Source organism: Malus sylvestris, chromosome 2, assembly GCF_916048215.2.
Source record: "Malus sylvestris chromosome 2, drMalSylv7.2, whole genome shotgun sequence".
Classification (NCBI taxonomy): domain Eukaryota; kingdom Viridiplantae; phylum Streptophyta; class Magnoliopsida; order Rosales; family Rosaceae; genus Malus; species Malus sylvestris.
The window spans coordinates 13273521-13297973 of NC_062261.1; the positions used below are offsets into that span (position 1 = coordinate 13273521).

General features: G+C 35.6%; 1 protein-coding gene and 1 long non-coding RNA gene across 5 annotated transcripts in view; one reads left to right on the forward strand and one right to left on the reverse strand.

Moving 5' to 3' along the window:
- LOC126613944 (probable disease resistance protein At5g66900) overlaps positions 1-24453 on the forward strand; it is a 175911-nt gene that overhangs the window by 123308 nt on the left and 28150 nt on the right. The window contains exons 1-6 of one of the 4 annotated variants that reach the window (XM_050281574.1): positions 2049-2212; positions 2605-3253; positions 3368-3771; positions 4038-4393; positions 4544-4755; positions 4965-6024. The exons of 1 other annotated variant lie outside the window; for it this stretch is intronic. In XM_050281574.1, the coding sequence (XP_050137531.1) occupies positions 2614-3253; positions 3368-3771; positions 4038-4393; positions 4544-4755; positions 4965-5806 (2454 nt within the window). In that variant the 5' untranslated portion in view covers positions 2049-2212; positions 2605-2613 and the 3' untranslated portion in view covers positions 5807-6024. 2 more of the 4 variants (XM_050281576.1, XM_050281575.1) reach the window with 2 other exon arrangements.
- The window catches only part of LOC126613965 (uncharacterized), a 34907-nt gene continuing 15797 nt past the window's right edge, over positions 5344-24453 (reverse strand). The window contains exon 2 of the long non-coding RNA XR_007620234.1: positions 5344-5521. This is a non-coding gene — a long non-coding RNA (uncharacterized LOC126613965). The remainder of the gene's footprint in view (positions 5522-24453) is intronic.

Genomic DNA, 24453 nt, shown 5'->3' on the forward strand with positions numbered 1-24453 from the left:
CTAAATGATGTGGCAGTTGATGGTTGAATATTTTGTTAATGCATGATTTTTGTTTATGCATGACTTAATATTACGGAATAGTAGTATTCATATTCACTTGTTAGTGAGAAGTCTTAAGTTCGATCTCGTCAAAGGCGAATTTGAACTACATTGTTGTTAGCTCATTGTAAGTCTCATCCCATCCATTGTCTTTTAGTATAGAAAAAATCGTTTGTTAAAAAAAAAAAAACCCATGAATAAAGGAGTAGGATCATCTCCCCTCTTATTCTCATCCTATTTCTTTCCGTCCTCTCACGTATTATTTTTTGTCTTATTATCTCTATAAAAAAATCAATATAAAATGTTAACGTAGCTTAATCATAACCGTTCAAGTAGGAGTGAAGAGAATAAAAAAGAGATAAGGATGGAAGAGAATCCTCAAAAGGAAAAAAGTAAAAAACTTTTGGTCTAATCAAGATATGCCAATATTGTAGATTCACAAATAAAAAACCCACGATCTGATCGTACAACCCTAAGGCCATCTCCAACCGAAGGGTCCAGAGGGCCAGAGGGCCGAAAATAGCCCTAAAATTGTCTCCAACCGAGAGATAGGCCAGAAGGCTGTGGAATCTAAGAGGGCCCCACGGAATCGGAAAGGGCCAAAGGGCTAAAGGGCTAACCATAATTTTTTTAAATGTGTCATTTCCTGTCGGTTATAACCGATAGGAATACATTCTATTACTTAATATAAATGTATTACTGTCGGTTAAATAATATAAATGTATTCCTGTCTCTTAAGAAAAAATTCAAATGCAACGGCTAGCTCACTAGCCGTTGCATTTGAATTTATTTTTTTTTACAGTTTTATTATTATTTTTTATTGTTTTATTATTATTTTTTATGTACAAAATTTTTCATATAACTTCTATTTTTTCCTATAACTTTTATTTTACAAAATTTGTTTCATATTTTTTTTTTAAATTCCATTTTTTCCTATAACTTCTATTTCACAAAATTTGTTTCATTTTATTTTAAATTCTTCTTTTTTCCTATAACTTCTATTTCACAAAATTTGTTTCATTTTATTTTAAATTCTACTTTTTTTTAATTCCATATTTTTTCATTTTATGTTTGGCCTTATTGCCCTCTGGCCCTCGGGTTGGAGACGTTTTTTTGTGACATGGCTAAAACGAGCCCTTTGACCCTTTGGAGACGGAGGTAAATATGATCTTATACTGTTCATTAAAATATTAATATCTTGGAGGATCTTGGAGGGCCAGAGGGCTAAAACGAGCCCTCTGGCCAGCCATCGGTTGGAGATGGCCTAAACTCTCTTCCGAAATACGTATCTCTCACATTATAATAGGGATGTGGCTGTTGTTGAAATCATTACAAGAATGAAAAATATGAAGTCTTGCCTAATGTCAAGTTTTCGAAATGTAGATTTCGTGTTTCATTTGTCAAAAATAATTTTTCTCATTCAATTTACTTGTAGTTTAATTGGTTAGGGTTTTGTTCTACAACAAAAAGTGAGAGGGGTTTTGAGAATTGAATAAGATAAATAATACGATAAAAGTGATTTAAGGTATATGTAGAAATCTTTTATTTTTAAAAGAAAAAAATCTTATAAAGTCAAAATTGTAGTTGCATAGTAAGGTATATAAGTATAATTTTTTCTTTTAAACCTCATAAGATAGAAATTATCATTACGTATGTAAGTTGTTTAATATTATATTTAAATATGAGGTGTATTCAATATAATAAAGGGAATTTTATCGAAAAATTTCAGGTACTATTCATTTTAACGAAAAACTACAATTTTATACTAAAAAGTCAATCCTGGTACTATTCACTCTATACTTTATTTTATCCTTATCGTTAAAACGCAAAACTTAAAAAAAAATTTTATTAGTTTTCTTTGTAATAAAGGCCGGAAGGAATGTCTAAATATTATTCGTTAATTGCATTTTGGTTCAAAACTTTCGTTTGTCTTTATGCTTTTGGCTCTTTATGCTTTTGACTCAGAAACTTACCTTCGCAATTTAATTGGATAAAAAAATATGTCTTCTGAGAACAGTACAATAGGTTGGTCGATTATCTCTACCACTCTCACCATGAAGTTTCCCAGACATGGTGATGCAGTTTCCTGGTTAATTTCCAAGCGCTTCACAGTCAATCAGCTATTGCTAAGGTTAACGCGCTTCAACTCCGAAATTTCTATCGAGCTTCAGTAGTAAGTATTTCTATATTAAAGGCCAGAGAGTTCGGAAAATAAAATATCTTGCATGATCACCAACAACATAAAAGAAAATCGACTTTATGTTGCTTGTTTTCTGAATCTCTTTGTTTTGGGTTCCAAATGTAAGAGTTTCTCACTTTTCCACAGTTTCTAATCTGTTATTGTTTTGGGAAAGTAGCTAAAATGGTCCGAAATCAATTCTCAAATTCCCAATTCTGAACTTGTCAAAATCAAATATCGATGATATACTGAAAAACTGATCATTTCAGCTATTGGGCGAAAAATGATCATTTCTGCCAATTTCCCTGTTATTTTCTGTTGTCGTAAATTTTAGATTGAAACTTTTGTAAGTTTTTCTAATTTTGGTGTTGGTTTTTGTTGTTAAGAATCAAGGAATGGGTGGAGAAGGCGGCCTTATCGGCGGGGCTGGTCTCGGAACACTATTCAATGCGCTGTATGAGGGCCTCGGGGAGCTGATTGCCAAGAATCTAGTGTTTAAGCCCCTACTCAAAAACATCAGGTTAGACTCTTTGGAGCCATTGTTGAAAGATATAGAAGAATCCAACAAGAAATTGGATCTTCCGGTTGTGGAACTGGAAAACTTAAAAGCACATTTGGAGGAGGGCATAGAGCTCCTTCGAAAGTGCAAAAAGATTCGATGGTGGATCGTCTACAAAAGGTACAAATACGCCACTAAGCTGATTCGATGGGATAAATCTCTTCAACGATTTCTGGAAATACTAAACGTTCAGGGAATAAGGGATGTGAAGGACAGCACGGTTTCGGTGAAGAATATAGAGAAGCTGGTCAGCAGAATTGAATCGAATATGGGGATACCAAAACAAACCGACAGTGAAGCTTGGTGTGCGGTACCTGAACTTCCCCCGCTAGTGGTTGGATTGGATTTTCCTCTCAAGGAATTGAAGAGGAAGCTTCTAAAGGACGAAAACGTGTCAATGGTTGTGCTGACTGCTCCCGGAGGATGTGGAAAAACCACTCTGGCTACAAAGTTTTGTCAAGACAAGGATGTCAAAGGTATCATATATTATAAGTTGGCACTCGGAATTGTTTATATTTTTTTTCTTTGTACATTCATGGCAGATTTAAATGACGCCCCAATGACTGATTTATTATGTTTTCATTGGACAGATACATTCAAGGAGAATATCTTCTTCGTCACGGTTTCAAAAAAGCCTAAATTGGAAAATATTGTTCAAGATTTATATCAACGCAAGGGTTTCCCGGCACCTACTTTCCAAAACGAAGGCAGTGTAGTGACGTGGCTGCAACATTTTCTGAGGGAAGAAGGGCAGAATCCTTTACTGATTGTCCTGGATGATGTTTGGTCTGGATCAGAATCCCTTCTGGAGAAGTTTGATCAATTCAAAACGGAAAATTTCAAGTTTTTGGTGACATCTAGGTCTGAATTTCGGGGATATGGTTCCCCTTATTATTTGCAATCATTGGATCATGACAATGCGATGAAACTTTTTCATCATTCAGCATCCCTTGGAGATAAGAGCTCTCATATTCCAAAAGATCTTCCGGAAAAGGTACTTTTTAGTTGCAATGCACAACATGTATAGTAAAAAATTGGTTGACTTGGTTTAGGAAAATTATGAACAAATTATGTTCACTTTACGCAAACCATCCACAATCGAGTGAATGAACACATCCATTTACCATAATTACTTGTGGACTAAAACTAAAATTAGAATACTGTATATAGTTATTTAACCATTTTCTCATCTTAGTAACTTGAATTTTGGCTCTGCAACTTAAAAGGTAGTTGACTTTGTTTTGGAAAATTATCCTGCAGATAGTTGAGCGTTGCAAGGGATTTCCACTTGCTATTACAGTGGTGGGGAGATCACTTTGCGGGGAGCCTATTGAGATATGGCGCGAAAGAGAACTCGAATGGTCGAAAGGATTTTCTATTCTTGATTCAGAGACTGAATTGCTGCTCTGCCTTGAAAGAAGCTTGGATGCCGTTGATAAAGAAATCATCAAGGAATGTTTCTTAGACTTGGGTTCATTTCCTGAAGACCAAAGAATCCCTGCTGCTGCCCTCATTGATATCTGGGCAGAGTTATATGATGTGGATACAGATATAGAGTGCATTGCAAATCTCTACGAGCTAACCAAACGAAGTCTAGCTAATCTTGTTGTTACAAGGTATAGAGTGCATACTTTCTTTTTTCTTGTACGATATTTTTGCTCGATTTTCCCTTTTATATTCAGGACTACTTGATGTTGATAACTTGTTATTGCAATATGTTGGTTGAAGAAATCTCTTCTAAGAAAATTAGTTTTGATCATCACCAGGAAGGACAAGACTGAGGGGGACTGGTACTATAGTGAGCACTTTGTTACCCAGCATGATGTTCTTAGGGAGCTGGCTATCTACAACACAAAAACAGGACCGGTAGAACATAGAGAAAGACTGATTATTGACATATGTGGAGACAAACTTCCAAAATGGTGGAGAGAACAGAAGCATCAGCCGATGAAGGCCCGCTTATTATCCATAACAACTGGTTGTTCCATCGCTCCCTTTCTCTTTAGCAATTATGTAGACGCACACAAATAAATAGTCATTCTTACACATGCACGTCCAGCCGACCCCACTTAGTGGGAAAAGGCTTTGTTGTTGTTGTTGTTACACATGCACGCCCGTGTGCATTTAGTCTTAATAGTACTTTCATTTTAGTTTCTCATCCCGACACTCACAGTTGTTACTCTGCAGATGAAGGGTTTTCTTCAAAATGGCACGACATGCAAATGCCACAAGTTGAGGTTTTAGTGTTGAATTTCCAGACAAAGAACTATGCCTTACCCAACTCCGTGGTGAACATGGATGAATTGAAGGCTGTGATAGTCACAAATTATGGTTTCTTACCTGCTGAATTAAGTAACTTTCAACTTTTGAGTTCATTACCAAATCTTAAGAGAATCAGATTAGAACGCATCTCAATTCCTTCCATAACCAAGAATCCCATACATTTGGCGGGTCTGAAGAAGATATCCTTGTTCATGTGTAACATTGGTGAAGCATTCAACAACTGTGCCATCTCAATCTCATCAGCATTCCCAAATCTAGAGGAAATGAACATCGACTATTGCAGTGATTTAATTGAATTGCCCTCCGAGGTTTGTGATCTTATTAAATTAAGGAAGCTCAGTGTCACTAACTGTCATAAGCTATCTGCCTTGCCTGAAGGGATTGGAAATTTGGAAAATTTAGAAATGTTGAGGCTAAGATCCTGCACAGAACTGTCGAAGCTTCCAACCTCGATGAAGTACCTTGGAAAGGTAAACTTTCTTGACATATCTGATTGCTTCAGCATCAAGGTGTTGCCCGAAGACATTGGTGAAATGAGTAGTTTAAGAAAGATCAACATGAGACAATGCTCAAGGTTGCAAGAGCTGCCTCCATCAGTCATGGGTCTTGAGCAGTTAAAGGAAGTGGTCTGTGATGAAGAAACAAAATATTTATGGGAACCCATCTCATCGTATCTCAAGAACGTAACGATAATTGTGGCCAAAGAGAATATGAACCTAAATTGGCTCCACAAGACTCGGTTCTGATGTGTTTCCCCAGTGAACCTTGCTCTTCAACCTCTGTGTTGGTTTGTGTTTTTAATGAAACTTTTAAACTCTACTGTAACATGTACGAATAAGATCATGACCATAAGTCCTAAGGCCTGCTATTTGTTTCAGATTCGTATAGTAAAGTGCTAATGTAAAAAGATATACTTAATCCTTATTTGTGGAGGATTGAATAAAAGTATGAAAACTGGTTTTAACATTTTGTATACAATAAGGTAACTTATTCAGTATTGAATAAGGATTCTAATAGGAGAATTACATGGATTGATTGTGTATAAATAGTAGCCTATGTTCTCACAAAACATACGCTCAGTATTTTGGGAGGTATACTAAGGCAGGTCAATAGAAAGGACCTTTTGCTCTTTATCTGGAGAAACATGGCATCGTGGCACAATATACGACACCTAGAACGCCACAACAGAATGGAGTCTCATAAAGAAGGAACAGAACTTTGATTAGGATAGTAAGGAGCATGGTGTCTAGAGCTAAACTTCCAGCATTCTTATAGAGAGAAGCACTCAAAACAGCAACTTAAATCCTCAACAGGGTGCCAACCAAAGCTATTTCACAAATCCCTTTTGAAATTTGGACTGGAAGAAAACCAAATTTTGATTATTTTCATGTTTGGGGTTGCAAGGTTCTATAATCCACATGAGCAGAAATTAGATGCAAGAACTCAATCTTGCTATTTTGTTGGCTACTGCGAAAAGTCCAAAGGGTTCAAGTTTTATGATCCACAAGCTCATTCGAGAATTCAAGAGTCACACAATGCTGTTTTTCTAGAAGATCAAGATGTGGCATATTTGAATCAAGATGAATTTAATTTTGAGGAACTAATCTCGGATGAATATGTCTCTCCTGCAGAAAATTACAAGATTCTTTCCATATTCCTGCAAAAGATTAGTCCAAATGAAGAAGAAGATCATCAAATGGCAGATTGTGGACTTGAAACAAAAACTACATTTGATCAGACTCGGTTGGAAGATCATGTTGTGCAAAAACAACAACAAATTGAAAGTTCAGAAGCACCTCGAGCTGAACCTGAATTAAGAAAATCAACAAGAACAAATAAGTTAGCCATATCAAATTATTATGTCTATTTGCAAGAATCTGAGTATGACATAGGTGATATTGATGATCCCATCACCTACAATCAAACTATAGAGAGCTCACAATCAATCTTATAGGTCAATGCAATGAAGGAGGAATTAGAATCGATGAGCAAAAACAAAGTCTGGACATTGGTTGAATCTAATTCCAAAATCAAGCATATAGGTTATAAGTGGGTTTATAAAACCAAATGAGACTCTCAAGGCAAAATTGAAAGATACAAAGTTAGATTAGTTGCAAAAGGGTTCACTCAAAGAGAAGGTATTGACTACAACGATACTTTTTCACATGTATCATCAAAAGATTCCATGAGGGTCACAATGGCTTTGACTGCACATTTTGATTTGAAGCTGCATCAGATGGATGTCAAGACCACCTTCCTTAATGGAGAGCTACACGAAGATATTTATATGAGGCAACCAATTGGATTTGTTGAAAGGGGGAAGGAAGATATGATTTGTAAATTAAATAAGTCAATTTATGGTCTCAAACAAGCTTCAAGGCCATGGTATCTCAAATTTGATCAAGTGGTTAAAACTCATGGTTTCACTAAAAACAAGTTAGACGACTGCATCTATCTCAAGTTCAGTGGATCAAACTTAATTGTTTTGGTGCTATATGTCAATGACATATTACTGGCCAGTTCTAGTTCTAAATTACTGCAGAACACTAAGTCCATGCTTAGTGTTAATTTTGATATGAAGGACCTTGGTGAAGCTCACTATGTTCTTAGAATAGAGATTGTGATAGACAGAAGGTGGAGACTTTTGGGTTTATCTCAGAAAGGCTATATTGATAGAGTGCTAACTCAGTTCAACATGGAGCATTGCAATGGAGGCCACGTTCCTGTCAACAAAGGTGATAAATTCATTAGAGCACAATGTCCCAAGAGTGAAACTGAAGTGAAAAAGATGAGAGACAAACCTTATACCTCATTGGTGGGTAGTTTGATGTATGCAAATGTTTGTACGAGACCTGATATTGCCTTCATTGTTGGCATCTTGGGTAGGTTTCAATCAAATCCTGATGAAGCTCATTGGACTACGGCAAATAAGGTATTGATATATCTGCAACGAACCAAGTCTTTCATGCTCATGTATGGCAGAGATCCACAGCTAGAAGTCACTGGATATATTGATTCAGATTTGGCTGGAGACTTAGATAAAAGAAAATCCACTGGAGGCTATGTCTTTATGCTTGGAGATTGAGCTATTTCATGGAAGAGTTCTAAGCAATCTATTATAACAACATCTACCATGGAAGCAGATTTTGTAGCCTGTTTCGAAGGCAGCAAGCAAGCTATTTGGCTCAAAAATTTCATAAGTGAGTTGAAGATAATGGATTCAATTCAAAAACCGATGAAGATGTTTTGTGACAATACTTCGACTGTGTTTTTCTCTAAAAACAATAAGAGGACTTCTGCTAGTAGACTGATGGATGTAAAATTTTGAAAGTTCAAGAAATGGTGAAGGAAGAAGCTATAGAAGTACAACATCTGAATACAAATCTCATGGTTGCATATCCTTTGACTAAAGCTTTACCAATTGGAGTTTTCAAAGCTTATGTTACTCGAATGGGAGTGCTGGAATCTTTTGATCAGTTGGAGTAGTTGCTGGTACAGAAGTATTGAAGGTGATGACATCTTTGTAGGTTTATAAGTTGAGTTATTAGTTAGTTTTGCTTCAATTATTTTGTTTCAACTAGTTTTATGTTTTAGCTAGTTTTGAATAATTGAATGTTTTCATTTGGGTTCAATTTTTCCAGATTATCTGTGATGAATTGTTCTAGAAGACAAATTTTGTTTTATGGTTCTTATAATGCTTTAAAGTCAGTCTTTGATTTGATAAAGCAGTTGGTGGAATTATAAAGTGTTGTTCATAGTATTACTTATGATCTTTCGAGATTTTGGTTTGAGTAATTACTTGGATTATGTATCATGTTATTCAAGTGGTTTGAATATTGAGATGATTACGATTTAGTATCATGTGTTGATGTTAAATGTTTTGGCTTCAAAAGTGGGAGCAAACTTGTTTTGAGTTTGTCTTTAATCAGTTGGTTCACAATGTTACAAGGGTGCAGATTTAGTATTTGTGATTTTGAAATTAGCCCTATATTGTATCAAGAGTGTGAATTTCTGGATTCAATACTTTGAAATGCATTGATAGATTGTTTGTGATGTAGTAATTTTTCATTGAGATTTAGTGATCACTTCTATAATGATATGAATTATTGTGCGATGGTTTTGGGTCATGATCAAGTGGGAGAATGTAAGAATATGATCATGACCATACGTCCTAAGGCTTGCTATTTGTTTCAGATTCGTATAGAAAAGTCTCAATGTAAAGAGATATACTTAATCCTTATTTGTGAAGGATTGAATGAAAGTATGAAAACTGGTTTTAACACTTTGTATACAATAAGGTAACTTATTCATTATTGAATAAGGATTATAATAGGAGAATTATATGGATTGATTGTGTATAAATAGTAGCATCTGCTCTAACAAAACATACTCTCAATATTGAACTAAGAGTCTAAGACCTATTGTTAGTTTGAGTATTATTGGTTTTGACAGAGAGGAGAAGATCTGCTACTTGTTTGCCCATGGCTCCATCTTCTACTGTTGCTGCAGGTTAGTTTATATTCCATCTTCTCTAGGAGGTTTATTCATTCTTACATAACATGGTTTCAGATTCAATCTCTTTGTACAGTTTCTTGACTTTTTTGTTTAGAAATCTGTTTCTGTAATTCAACACCGCAATCTCATTCATGCTCTCCCAAAATAAATTCAATACCACAAGGTTGAAGAGTCTTCGTAAGATAAGAACTTTCATGTCACGGGATCAGGTGTTAATCTGATTGTGGGTAAGTTTATGCGGTATCTATACTAACGTCAACAGGTCAAGTTTACAGAACTGTTCACATATGGTCTAGATGAATTGCCAAATCTAGAGGAATTGATTGGTTATCGACTTCTAATCAACATAGAAGTCAGTGACAAAGTAGATAATGAATAACAATATACTTCAGAAGAAAATACTCAAATTCAATACTATAGAGAATTAATAACATCCATTATACATTAAAAAAATACACAAATTTAATACTTTGTAACATAAGAAGAAGGCACAACTGAAATGTCACAACTAATAATCCATTGAGTAAATTGTAACAATGGTCTCTCAACTTTAATCAAATTAGAGCAATGGTCCCTTAACTAAAAATTCATTATCATTGGTCCCTCAACTTATCAAAATGTGTAACTATAGTCATTTTCATCAATTTCGTCAAAATTTTGTCAAAATAAGTTATGTTGGAATAACCATTTATATAATTAGGGTCCCTCAACTCATCAAAGTGTAATTATGGTCCTTTTCGTCAACTACATCAAAAATTTTGTCAAAACGAGTTATGTTAGAATGATCATTGCTACAATTGGGTTAGAGTTAAGGGACAATTTCTGAATTAAAGTTGAGGGACCAATGATAATGAATTTTTAGTTGAGAGACTATAGCTACACGTTGTGATGAGTTGCGGGACGAATGGTAATGGATTTTTAGTTAAGGGACCATTGCTCCAATTGAGTTAAAGCTAGGGACTATAGCTACAATTTACTCTAATCCATTAGAGTATGTCAATACTATAAAAAAAATTAAAAAAAAAATTTTTTAAATGACTTGGCTTTGTAATGGGAGGGACACTAAGAAATTTCACAGCTAAGAATCAATTAGAGCATGACAATTAGGTAAATGAGGAGGTTCTCTTTGTATAAACTATAACAAATAATTGTACATTAGAAAGATAGTTGATATTTTCAATAAAAAGAGGCATATTTGTCGATTTGCCATCTGAACTTGTATGGAGCTGCCAATTTCCCCATAAACTTTAATTTTAGCCAATTACGCTCTTAAACTTTTATAATTAGCCAATTTTCCCCTTGAATTTTAATTTTAGCCGATTACCCCTAAACCTTAATCAATAGACAATATTCCCCCTAGCGTTAGATTTTAAAAAATTTCATCTAATTTTCCATCCATCTTGATAATGGAAACAACACATAACAACTGTATAAGGGTAAGAAGGATGAAAAATTGAATATAAGTTTTTAAGATCTAGCGCCAGGGCGGGAATTGGCTATTTATAAAAGTTCAGGGAGAGTAATCGGCTAAAATTTAAGTTCAAGGGGGAAATTGGCTAATTAAAAAATTTTAAGGGCGTAATTGGCTAAAATTAAAGTTCAGGAAGAAATTTGGTAGCTACATACAAGTTCAGGGGCAAATCAACAAATACCTCTAAAGAGAGAGCTGATTTTTATTAATCAACATTGAAGTTTTTGTGTATAAACTATGAAGCCATAAGGGAATTATGCTATAGTCTCCTCACATAAAATTCTCAACTCTATCATTTTCCGTGAACCTATAATTCACACAAATGAGGATCAGTTTATTAGGGGATATATGATACACCTAAATGAGATCAATTCATATGTGCATTAAACGTGACAGAGTCATTGTACAATTTAAATTTAAGAAAAGAAAACTATACTTTCAAGACATAAAAAGTTTATTAATCAACATTAAAAAATGTATGCATATTCTATGAAAAAATAAGGAAATTATACTATGGTCTCCTCATAAGAAACTCTCAACTCCGTCATTTTCGTGAATTTGTGATACACGCTAAAATGGAATGAATTCTTCAATGAACTTTTGATCATGTAAATGAGACATATTCGTAAGTTTATAAAAAAAAGGAAAACTAATGAAAAGACTTGAAAATTTTGAGTTTTAATGATAAGGACAAAATAAAGGGTAAAGTGAATAGTACCAGGTTTGACTTTTTAGTGTAAAAATGTGATTTTTCGTTAAAGTGAACAGTACCGTGGGTTTTTCGTTAAAACTCCCTATAAAAAATGATGAAGCTTATGTGAGTGGACCAGAATACAATTTCCTGGTGTTTTCATAGCATATGCACAAAAAATTAATGTCGAAAAATAAGTTTTTTTTAATGTATATAAGTATAATATTTTCTCATCTTCTAGTACAAGTTTTGTGCCTATTCCACAAAAACAAAAACAAAAAAAATAAATAAATAAACTTACATTAAGCCTTCGAATTCTATTTTCCAACATTAAGCCTATGAATTCACTCAGAATATAAAAAAAAATTGCCTAATAAATATAGACTAATCATATTAGCTAAAACAAATATACTTTCCCATAACCCTCATTTTTGTGCATATTCTACCAAAATGATAGAAAATTATACTATGATCTTTTCACAAGAAATTTCCGACTTTGTCATTTATTGTTAACCCATTATTCACGCAAACGGGTTTAATTTATCAAAGGAAGTATGATACACATTAGTGAGATTTGAAAGCCCATGTGAGTAGAGAAATATATAATTTCCTTATGTTTTCATAGCATGTTCACAAAAAAAATTAATGTTGTTGAATAAATTTTATATTGTTGCAGTCCTATTGAATAGGAATGTGATTGTATAAATCCTAGTAAATATGGGAATGTATTTTATATTCCTAATAGGAGTATATTACCTATTAAATGTTGTAAAGGGAAAGGTTTTTACCTATCCTACTACTATAAATAAAGGCATAATGGGGTGGAATAGAACACACCCACAATTACACACATCTCTCTTCTTCTCTCCATGTGCCGCAACCCTTCTCTCTCTATGGCCTCCATAATTGTTCAGTAAATTATGTCTACAACACGTTATCAGCATGCTCTTGACGTTGCGCTAATGAGAGTTTATTCTTCAATCAGGGGAGTATTACGTTTTAATCATTCTTTTTTATGATTAATTTATTATTTTGAATTAATCTACATACTATTGATTCAATTTAATTTTTCTGTGTTGAACGTGATACAATGCATTGGAGATGCAATTCCGGCTTTCCGAGAAGAAACTTCTACAAATTCAAAGGCTTTTATTTGTTTTCTGCCAATCAGGTACGCTTAAAATAAAGTAAGATATTTGAATCAACCTTGAAGCATGAAAACATTCCCCATGATGCATGAACGCCCCTATGTTTATATTTTCCTTCCAATATATATATATATATATATATATATATATATATATTGTATATATTTATATATCTGTAAATATATATATTTGTTTCATGCATTACGCATATATGCTATGTGGAATTTGTGAGTTAAAGAATCAAAATAAATTAGAAGCATATTAGGGTTTGTAGAACCCTAACAATTTCGAAAAAAAAGGGGAACTTGGATGCAAAAACCAGGCCTCGGCCTGGACGTCACCTCGGCAAGGCATGAAGCCCCACGCCCCAATTTGCTGTCTTGGTCCGAATACCAGCAAGCTTATGCTTGCTGGGCTCTGTGAAGCCCTAAACCCGTATGCACCCTAAACATATGGCTTGCATGCCGCAACCTTTTGGTTGCTGGGATTGTGCAGCAGCAAAGGGCATGTAGCCCTGGCATTCTGTCTACGCCAGCAAGCCATACAGCTTGCTGGGCCTTGCAGCAACCTAGCCCGTGTCTTCCACTGCCAGCCCAAATTGGTTGGGCTTAAGTCCTTGCGGCCCGTATCCCTGCATGACGCCAGCCTTGTGGTTGGGCCTCCTAGGCGCAACAACCAACAGGTCAGCTTTGCTAGACCTGCACCGTGCCCCCTTGGTCCAAGTATGAAACCCAGCTGTGGTTGGGGTTTCTCCCATCCACCCCGTGGCCTGCAGCCACCATCCAATGACCTTTGGGCCGTGTCTTATGCTTAAGACACCCACCCATGCCCACATATTTTTGGGGCATATTTTTTAATAAAATGCTATTATTTATCATTTTAAATAATTTTAACCCGAATGTTATTATTATTTTTGCTTCTACAATTGACCCTGTTTGGTCCCGATTTATTGAATTAATTAAAGTGACCTGCAATCCATTAATTTGATAATGAATCCAAAATTATTGACCTGAAGATCACTTTTGGAGGTTAACGATTCAATAATTTATTTGTATACTTTGAACCGTTGACTTACTTTCTTAGTCCCGAAGCACTTACACTTGAGTTCCCGAAGAACCTCAGATCCACTACACTTAGTTGTATATTGCATTATGTGTTCTTCCAGGAACCTCTCTTTTATGAACTAAACGTTCATAAACTAAATTGAACCTGTAGTTTCAAATTTAGTGCCTTTGAAACTCGAAGATTTCATAAAACAATACACCCATGAAAACCCGACGTTTTCATGAAAACCATGGCTTAGAACTCGAATGTTCTAACTTTGATGCTTATGGATGATTCATTCCCATAGCACCAATCACAATCTTGTTATGTCCAATTCAGTGGATTATCGAACCGTAACAAATTCGATTTTCCTGATTTGGACGTTTCTAAAAGAAAACACTTTATGTGGGGTACAAGACGTGAATCTCCACTTGACTATCAAGAAGCTAAGAAACCATTGAAGCCAACAATGGCATGGAAGAGCTGAATAAGCCTCTTCCATGATCTTCATTCGAAGACTTATGCCCAAAGCATTACAAATGGAAGTACCTCTTGCATGAGGATTCCATGGCTCTTTGGCTCGCTCCTACAGACTGTTTAATCATGAAAGACATTGCCTGAAGCACATCATGATTAAGTCCATGAATGAATACAATTCTGAAGTTTATAAATCCGATCGAATTTTGACTGGAGAATACTTTTCTCGTCCTTCCATGTTTCTCACTCGCTCCTGAGGCAGCAGTGTAGAAAGCGGAAGTTTACCAAATTCTCGGATCTGATTACTACCACAAATGTGAGAGAACGGTATAGAACCAGTTAGGTCAAAGCCTAACTAAATGGTGATGCACTGCTTCGGCAAGGGATACACCAAATGGCATACTCTTTCACATCCAAATTCGAGTTTGTTTTTACAACATATGGTAGAATCAAGGCCTGCCAAGGTGTGGCATCATGCCCGAAGCATGATCCTTGGTACCTTAGACCTAAAACTTCAAGAACAAGGGATATTATTCCTAAACTTTAACCCTGCATAATCTACTTCCGTCTTACTGGAATAGATCATTGGTTATGCACATGTTCGTGCCCCTGTTGTTGAGGAGTACCATTCTAGTAGTTAATATGTGAGACTAATTTTGCTCCACCAAACACCGTTGGAATAGCAAAATTTTGACATGGATGACCTTGTTGGCCAAATCCCCTTAATAAACCATTTACTTTGTGAACAATTTTCCATGTTCTTTGATTCACGTTTGGTGTATGTTTTACTTATGGATAATCTTATTGATATTGTCCTCGAATATGAGTTAATTGAATCATGTTTCTTAATACATGTGACCGATTCAACTAAACACGTGATTAGGTAGGAATGTCAGAAAATTAGTTGTCTGGATGAATCCGTACTACGCACACTAACTTTACACCTAAATCACATCTCTAACAACGACTTCAAGTCTATCCAACCTGATTAAGAGCATTGGCACGCTCCTCATTGTATGAATGGTACTAAATCACCATTTAAGGGACTTTAAATTCTCCCTAACGTTGAGTTTTTAAGGATATTCGAGATGACAATGATCATAAATGAAACCAATGAAGAAAATAGAGTGAAATATCTTTGCACCACCTCTAAAAATGAGCCTACAGCTTTGATTTAGGGCCAATGGGTTGTCTCCCAACTGGGAACACGACACATATGGCCAGCCCGGAGCCAGGTGATTGAGCAGTTTACTTGCTTTGGCACGATCTTTTGGGACACTTAGGTCGAACAATGATGCTACAACGCATCTCCTTACTTAAAGTAAGGATCTTGTGCCTACAAGCACACTTTGCGAAGCCTGCTCATTAAGAAAATTGATTTTCTATATCATTCCTTGCAAAGATACGACACGACTCTCTTTTCGTAGTGGATTCAAGGGAATATTTGTGGACTAATCCAACCAAAATGCGGACCATATAAATACTTATGGTTTTGGTTGATGAATCGACAAACTGGTCACATGTTTGTCCACAAACATTACTGCTAAACCTCATGGCCGATTAAGAGTTCACCACCCTACTTATCACTTAAGGTCCGGGAGACTGGATAATGTCGGAGAGTTTATATCGATGGTTTTCGATAAAGTATTGCATGTATTTTGGGTTTATAATTGAACATCAAATTCCCATGTTCACCCTAAAATAGCCTCACCTAGCGATCATAAAGCACAATTTAAATGATCACCCGAATTTTGGTAAACGTGCCAAGTTTTCGGTTTCTACCTAGGGCTATGCAATCCTTGTACGCAGTTATGTTGGCCGCCTTGAGGCCCATTGCCACCCAACCTATATGACGTTATAGTTGGTTACTGGGTACGAACCTGACAATTTCGTATTTAGGCATTTGGGTGTGCATTCTATGTGCCAAGTTACGCCGCCGCAACGTACCACCATGGGTCCTCAAAGAAGGATGTGTATCTTTTGTCGATCATGATTCTCTTTCACACTAGCTCTCTTCGAGCCCTTGCATGTGATCTTTTTACCGTTCATTTGCGGGTTGTCACTTTAATGAGACAGTCTTCCCACCGTTAGGGGGAGATAAGAACGTCAACGTTCATGGAGAACGGCACGAATTTGCGTGGACGTTGCCCACTATGTCTCATCTCAGTCCCCATACCGCACAAGTATGATAAGCAAATGCGATGACTTCTAGATTTCAGAATCTTGCTCCATATGCATTCATCTGATCTAGCTAAATTGACGAGATCATATACCAGCAACAAACATGCCTACAAGGATAGACGTACTTAACGGACGTCGAGTCAACATCCCTGGAGGGTGTGCCACCCCTGTTGGACAGTTTGGACGCCTCTGTTGGACAGTCCTGTACACCGACGGATAGCCAATCAATCTGTCTTGGCCTGGAGCACGACAGATCATTCGGTTCGTAGGATTCACTTCCCTAAAAGAGGAAGATATGGCACAATAATGAATCTAAACTCGATCGCTATCTCAAATCATTTCCATCTTATGAGATTAATCTGGATTTCTCCCAAGACTTAAAGTTCTTGGTCTAGTATACTAGTTTGGATGAGCTAAATGGAATTGAAATGAGATTATCATCGATGATTTTTTCACTTATATGGTAGCTACCGACATAAATGAAAAGCGACGATATCAAACCGTGTTTCGTTGATTAAATGACAACGTAGAACTGATTGGACAACTGAAATTACAATCTAGGTCAAATTCCTTACCAAAGTGTGTATTGAACCTGTCGTTCCTACACTGCCCAAGGTAACCCTATTATATTACAAGTGGGAAAGGAAGCGTTATGAGATGAATGAAATAGTGCAATATGATGCACGTCCTGTGATTGATAGCAGCATTATGAAATATGGTTAGTGTTTTCTCCATGGGGATATAGATATGGAGATTTACATGTAAGTTCCTGAAGAATTACATGGACTGTTTCAAATAGTTCCAAAACCGCGGAACACATTCTTAACTCGTTTTAAGGCGTTCACTTATGGATTGAAAAATCTGACGGATGTGGTATACCCGTCTAAGTGATTATTTGATCAATCAGGGATATGAATTATGCCCTTACATGTTAAACTATGAAGTCTTATTCCAAATTGCTAGAGTTACATTTTATGTCGTTGACACGAATTTCACTAAGACTTCGGAAGAGCTTGAGAAAACTGCCTCGTACCTGAATATGGAATTTGAGATGAAGGATCTTGGGAAAACTCGTTTTATGCCTTGACTTGAAGTTGAAGCATTGTTATGACGGTATTTTGATCTACCAGTCGAACTACACCCTGAATGTGTTACCTTTGAGTATACCTATGATCGTCCATATGTTATAAGCAAATGAGACCCTTAAAGAGGTTATGGAATCCGAAATTCCATATCTAAGTTCAACTTTGCGCTTCGTTGTACTTAGCTCATTTTATTTAGACATAACATCTCCATCATTGTTGATCTTGGTAAAAATGCAGCACTGTGCCTACACGCAACCACTGAATTGGTATTAAAGACGTACCCTGAAGGTACTACATGGGCAAATCCCAACGCATCTTAGCAGATCCAACCCCTCTGATCCTCGAAATGATGTTTGCCTTGTTTGTTATACTGATGCAGGTTACTTATCAAACCCGCACAAAGTATTTTGGTGATTGAACTATTTGATGTTTGGGGTATAGACTTCATGGGACCTTTCCCTTCTTCACATGGCAATCTCTACATCTTGGTGGCGGTTGATTATGTCTCTAAGTGGGTGGAGGCAATAGCTTCTCCAACATGCAAAAGTTCTGTGGTGTTAGGTTTCTTGCAGAATACTATTTTTCCCCGATTTGGAGTACCTCGTGCTATCATCAGTGACGAAGGTACGTATTTCTTAAACCGCACCATGGCTGCCCTTTGTGCCAAGTATCATATTCACCATCGCATAGCCACCCTATATCATCCACAAACATCTGGACAAGTTGAAGTATCTAATCGGGAGCTCAAGAGGATTCTTGAGAAAACTGTCAGTTCATCTCGAAAGGATTGGAGTTTAAAGCTTACTAATGCTTTGTGGGCATATAGGACAGCTTATAAGACACCAATTGGGATGTCTCCTTTTCGTTTGGTGTATGGGAAAGCTTGCCATCTGCCTATGGAACTTGAGCACAAGGCATATTGGGCTATTAAGCACCTCAATTTTGACTACCAAGCAGCGGGAGAGAAGCGGAAGCTGCAGTTGAATGAATTGGAAGAAATAAGGAATGATGTTTATGAGAATGCAAAGATTTACAAGGATAAGACCAAGAAATTTCATGATGCTCACATCCTTCGTAAAGAGTTTCAACCGGGTCAGAAGGTTTTGCTTTTTAATTCGAGACTAAAACTATTCCTAGGAAAGCTCAAATCACGTTGGAATGGTCCATATCGTGTTGTACAGGTCCATCTTCATGGGGCTGTGGATATCCAAAACATGCAAACTGGTTTTGTCTTCAAAGTTAATGGACATCGCTTGAAGTTATACAAGGAGTCTCTATATGATCTTGCTAAGGATTCCATCACTTTGAAGGAACTTGTTATTTGAATCAAATTGCCAACAGAATGTCTAGCTCTAGACAGTAACTAAAGCGCTTCTTGGGAGGAAACCCAAGCTTTCTATCTTTCATCTTTAGTTTGAATAATTTTAAATGTTCTTGTTCTGTTTTTTTTCTTGTTTTCTGGTTTGTGTGTTTAAGTCCTACTTTTGCTCCCTTATGCAGGTAATGATTTTGCAATCTCTACCACAACTTCTTGCAAAGTTTCTTAATCCCACGGGTTACTCACACATTTGTTATGCATAATGGGACGTGTTGAAACAAGTTTGGGGATGATTTGGAATTCTACCATGGAACAAAAATGCATTTTTACTGCTGCTCTCCTCACCTACACAAATTGGTGTGTTCTTTCCTTTTCTTTATGTGTATTGATTTCATTTTGTATTTCTTTCCTTCAATTTTTATGTCTTATTGTTAAAAATTCCTTTCATTATCATTGGGGACAATGCTATAATTAAGTTTGGGGGTGGAAATATATTTCATTAGTTTTCTTCTTGTTTAAAAAAAAAAAAAAAAAGAAAAAAAAAACTAATTAAAAAAAAAATTGTATTTTTGTTGTTGTTTGTGGGTAGTTCTCAATTCAATGATGAGATTTGATCTTAATTTCCTTCTTACTTCCAAGAAGTCTAAGTTATTTTCGTTGTCTTTGTGTTAACTGTGATTTCCAGCAATCAACTTGAAAAATAAATGTGCCTAGTCTTGTCAATGTGAAACTTGAGCATGATTTAGCGTTTCATATGTGAATCATGTGAGATTATGTAAACCTTGTGAGTTTTTTTAGTCTATACATGATTGAACCATTATGCATCAATCTCATTCCTTCTTGTGCGTATGATCTCACTGTACATGTATCTCTAGAACTTGCTTTATATTTCTCGATTCATTAATCAATTCATGTAATAACTTGGAAGTGATATAGGCCATCTTTGGATCGTTTGAGCCTTTCATGCCTACCTTATATGTTATGTGTGTCCGTAGTAGCCCGTTGAGCCTTTAACTAAGCCATTTCTTTGTTAGCCACATCTCTTTACCATGCTCCGATATTGGAGTTGAGCCCATACACAGAAATCGATTCCTATTTGTTTTGAGAAAGTATTACATGGGTTGTGCTCTTGGGGGTTTCATTTATGTAGAAAGATGGATGGAGCATGTGTATTACAATGAAATGTGAATTTGATGGGTGATGTAGCTTTTGCATATTTATACATAGCTTTGCAGATTTGTTTCTTAAAAAAAAAAAAAAAAGAAGAAGAAGAAAAAAAAAAAGAAAAAGAAAATTTGAGAGTGTTGATTTGTTGAAAATGTGTCTGCAGAGTATAAATTTCCTTTTGAAGTTGAATTTGGGGAGTAACAAGTGCTCGAAGTTTTATTATTTTGCTTTCAATTTGAGGTGGTGTGATATTGAGGTGTTGGAAAACTACTAAAGTGTACTTTCTCAAAATTTTTGATTTCCATATCCTTTCTTTCATATGCCTATCACCTTTAGCCCCATTACAACCGTAATAAAGTCCTATTGATCCAAGGTATTACTTAAATATTGATAGCGAGTTAGGTGGACAAGCAAGCATATGGCGGCATGTACAATGAGATCACTTGAGTGAAACACATTAACCAAAACTTATGAGTGAATGAGCGTATGTCTTGTGAGAAACTCACATGTTTGCATATGATGATTTAAAGGAGCTTGGAATTGCATTGACTAGACTAGCTCACACATGACATTTCAAGTTTTGTTTGAAGGAAATTTGGTTAACTATTGGATGATGTATTGAGCACTTGTTACTTACTTCTTGGCAGTGTATTTCATGGTTGGCACTTATCTCTGAAATCGAATTTGAGAAGTTGCCTACTAAGTTGTTGAGTCAAGTCTTAGTTGAGTAGTTTTGTTTTGTTTTGTGTTTTGTTTTGCTAGAGGACTAGCAAAAATGTAAGTTTGGGGGTATTTAATCACTCATATATTTCATGCATTTATACCATCTATTTCTAAAGTCTTTGTGATGTTTTTGTGTTAAAATGGTTGCATTTTACCTTACCTTGTGTTAATGTCCAGTTAAATTTGCTTTAGGATCAATTTCAAGCAAAAAGGAGAAAAGAAAATAATAAAAACAAACAAAAGAATTGGAAGTGAGGCTTGTCTTCCACTTGTGGCCTTAATAACTTGGAAAAGAGGAGGGAACACACGGAAGTGGAAAAAAAAAAGAGAAAGGAAAAGGAAGGGGGATTATTCGGTTACCTATAAATAATCATCATTTTAGTAGCCATTGGTCTACCATAATTAAATGAACATAATCCCACTAAGTTTCTCACAGAATACTGACCCAAAATTCAAAGTTGAAGAGATCATGTGATGAGAACAAATGATGTCGCAGACCCAACAGAAAAGATTGAATAGATTTTAAGCATCAGTGATAAGTCCACTAGCTATTTTGGTTCAATGCAGATGGCTACACTCCTACTTTTTCCATAAGCTTAAGCTATTAGAATGAATTCTATGTGTACGAAGGCTTGGACAAAGTGAAGAGCAACAGACGGACAGGAGAGCAGAAAAGAAGGAGAGGAAAAAGGAGAGAGTTGCAGGGAGAAGAAGATGGCAGAAACATAAGGGAGCCGCAGCTCCACATGGAAGGAGGAGAAGGGCAGATAGCTTCTTTGTAGAAAAAAGGGTTGTCTCTTTCTTTGTTTTTTTTTCATGGATAATTTCTTATGTATTAATACAAGTATGTGTAACTAATTTCTTTTCGCTAGAGTGAGGCCATGAGCCGCAACATGAATACGTAGATTTATCTTTCAATTGCTTAAGTGTTGTTACATGCTTGCTTTGATATTTTCAATCATTGAATTAAACTATCTATGTACCTTGATGCTTGATCACCATTAGGATGCTTAGAAAAGTTATCGGATGCAATTTTGAACGAATGTCACGTTAAAATTGGTTGTGCTTCTTGTGATTGAGGATTGTACTCTCCTAAGGTAAATATCATGCTCTTAGGGATTACATGGTTTAACAAAAGGATTTTCACCAAGATTAATGAATCATTCATGTTTATATTTAATCCAAATGTCATGGATAAGTTGCATGTAGTGGTATGTGTTTTAACTTGAATGTCACAAGTAAAACATACACAAGGAAAATCCAACCTTCAAAGCATGTGTATTTTCAATTATTTAAGCAATTGGAATAGCTACGTATGAGTGTTGTTGGTAAAGGTTGAACTCTAGCATATTGTCAATCTATTTTTCTTCAATCATTTATTTTATCTTGAATTTCCTCATTTACTTGTTTTGTTTAGTTGAATCACTATTCCTATAAGCCAATTCCCATTTTAGATATTTGTTTAAGTCACATCCAGTAGTATTTAGTTTCGTCAAATTAGTGTAGTTCTTAGAGTTAAATAAGTTAAATACACAAAAACTCGTAAATTGTTTATATCAGTCCCTGAGGAGATCGACCTTGCTTGAGCAATTCTATACTACAAACACTTGTTCTCTTGCAAGAATTTTCTATAGTTTAACCCTTGTTTTACAAGTGGAAAAATCATCATCATGCAACTTCTCACGTTTCTCCTTAGACTATGGGTTTTTCTCTCACCTTAGGTTTTACCATAGCGAGGTTTTGTGAGTTTTACTTTTTATACATTCTTCCGTTGATTTGAGACTCGCATTTGCTCATTGTGCTAACAACTTCATCAACTATACTTGCTTCATCACTGAAGACCAGATGCGTCATTTACTTGAGTATTTACACACTCAAAGCGGAGTGTTGCAGTTCTATTGGAATAGGAATGTGATTGTGTAAATCCTAGTAGATATGAGAATGTATTTTATATTTCTATTCGGAGTAGATTACCTATTATATGTTGTAATCCTAAAGGGAAAGGTTTTTACCTATCCTACTACTATAAATAAAGACACAATGGGGTGGAATAGAACACACCCACAATTACACATATCTCTCTTCTTCTCTCTATGTGCCGCACCCCTTCTCTCTCGATGGCTTCCATAATTGTTCAGTAAATTATGCCTATAACATATATGTATATAATTATAATTTCTCATCTTCTAGTATACCAAAAGAAAACCATATAGTAGCACCTTCACAATAAATTTTCTAACTTACACTAGGCCGATGAATTTACTCACAACAAAATATTTTCTTCTTTAAACAGAGGGCAATTTTGTTATATTTTGTCGAGTATACTGCCGATTTGCCCCCTGAACTATCACCCAACTTTCGATTTCCCCCCTGAACTTTTTAATTGGAAAATTAAGGACTTAAACTAATTTTTTTGGCCGATTTGCCCCCTGCTGTCAATTTTTCATTCATTCCATCCAAATTTTTGTTAAATAGAAGCATATGCACAACATGTGTGGGTAGTTCGGTCGCTTCATTCTTTAAAATAATTGAAAGCCTTAGATTTCTAAAATATAAACCTATGCAAATATGTGTGATTCTATAGCTTTTGTATCTAAAGGTCTAGTGAAATGACATTTTTGTCCACAAATGAGAGTTACGTGGTTTGCACATGATAAGAGTTAACATTAATTTGGATGAAATCTATGAAAAACTAACTGTAGGGGGGAAATTGGCCAAAAAAAATTAGTTTAAGTCCTTAATTTTCCAATTAAAAAGTTCAGGGGGGAAATTGAAAGTTGGGTGATAGTTCAGGGGGCAAATCAACAGTTTACTCTATTTTGTCCCATGCCATGCCATCAATACTAATTTCACAGGCTTGAGAAATACGAGAGAGAAATTTTCCAAATTTCAGTTTTAGACTTAGTTTTAACTACGCCCAGTGGAGTTTGATTTTCATCTTACTATGCTATTGTAACTCAAAAATCGTAATTTTACTCCTGAAACTCAAAATTAGCTCCACTTTACCCCTTGAGACTCGATTTTGGATCCCATTTTACACCTTGAAACTTAAAATTGTTATTTTACTTTATAAACCTCAAAATTCGCTCTATATTACCTTAATTTTGTTATGTGAGATGTTACTACACAGTGGAGATTAATTTTATTTACTGTTGGTTTCATTATTTTACTATATAAATTTTGATTTTAATATTTTTTATTTATTATATATTAACACATAATGAAGATTTATAATCAGAGATGGATCTCACTCAAGACACTATAGTTTTTTGAATTTTAAAGTATAAAATAGTGACTTTCAAAATTTCAGCATGATAAAATAAGACCAAAATTAAGTTATAAGGTGGCTTCGTGTTTGTCCAACATTTTGTTTTTTTCTTTGCAATTTCATCGAAGAAGTCGCTTTGGAATCATGAAAAGAAAAAACGCCAAATCGTAGTTGCTTGTTATTTCAACTTTTTGTATTCTTTCCACCTTTCAACACACTTTCATTTATGTTACTCTGCCATGCGTTGTCTGGGATTGCAGGACGTTTCCAAGAAACGATGCGGTAGAATAATTGAAGGCCGTCAG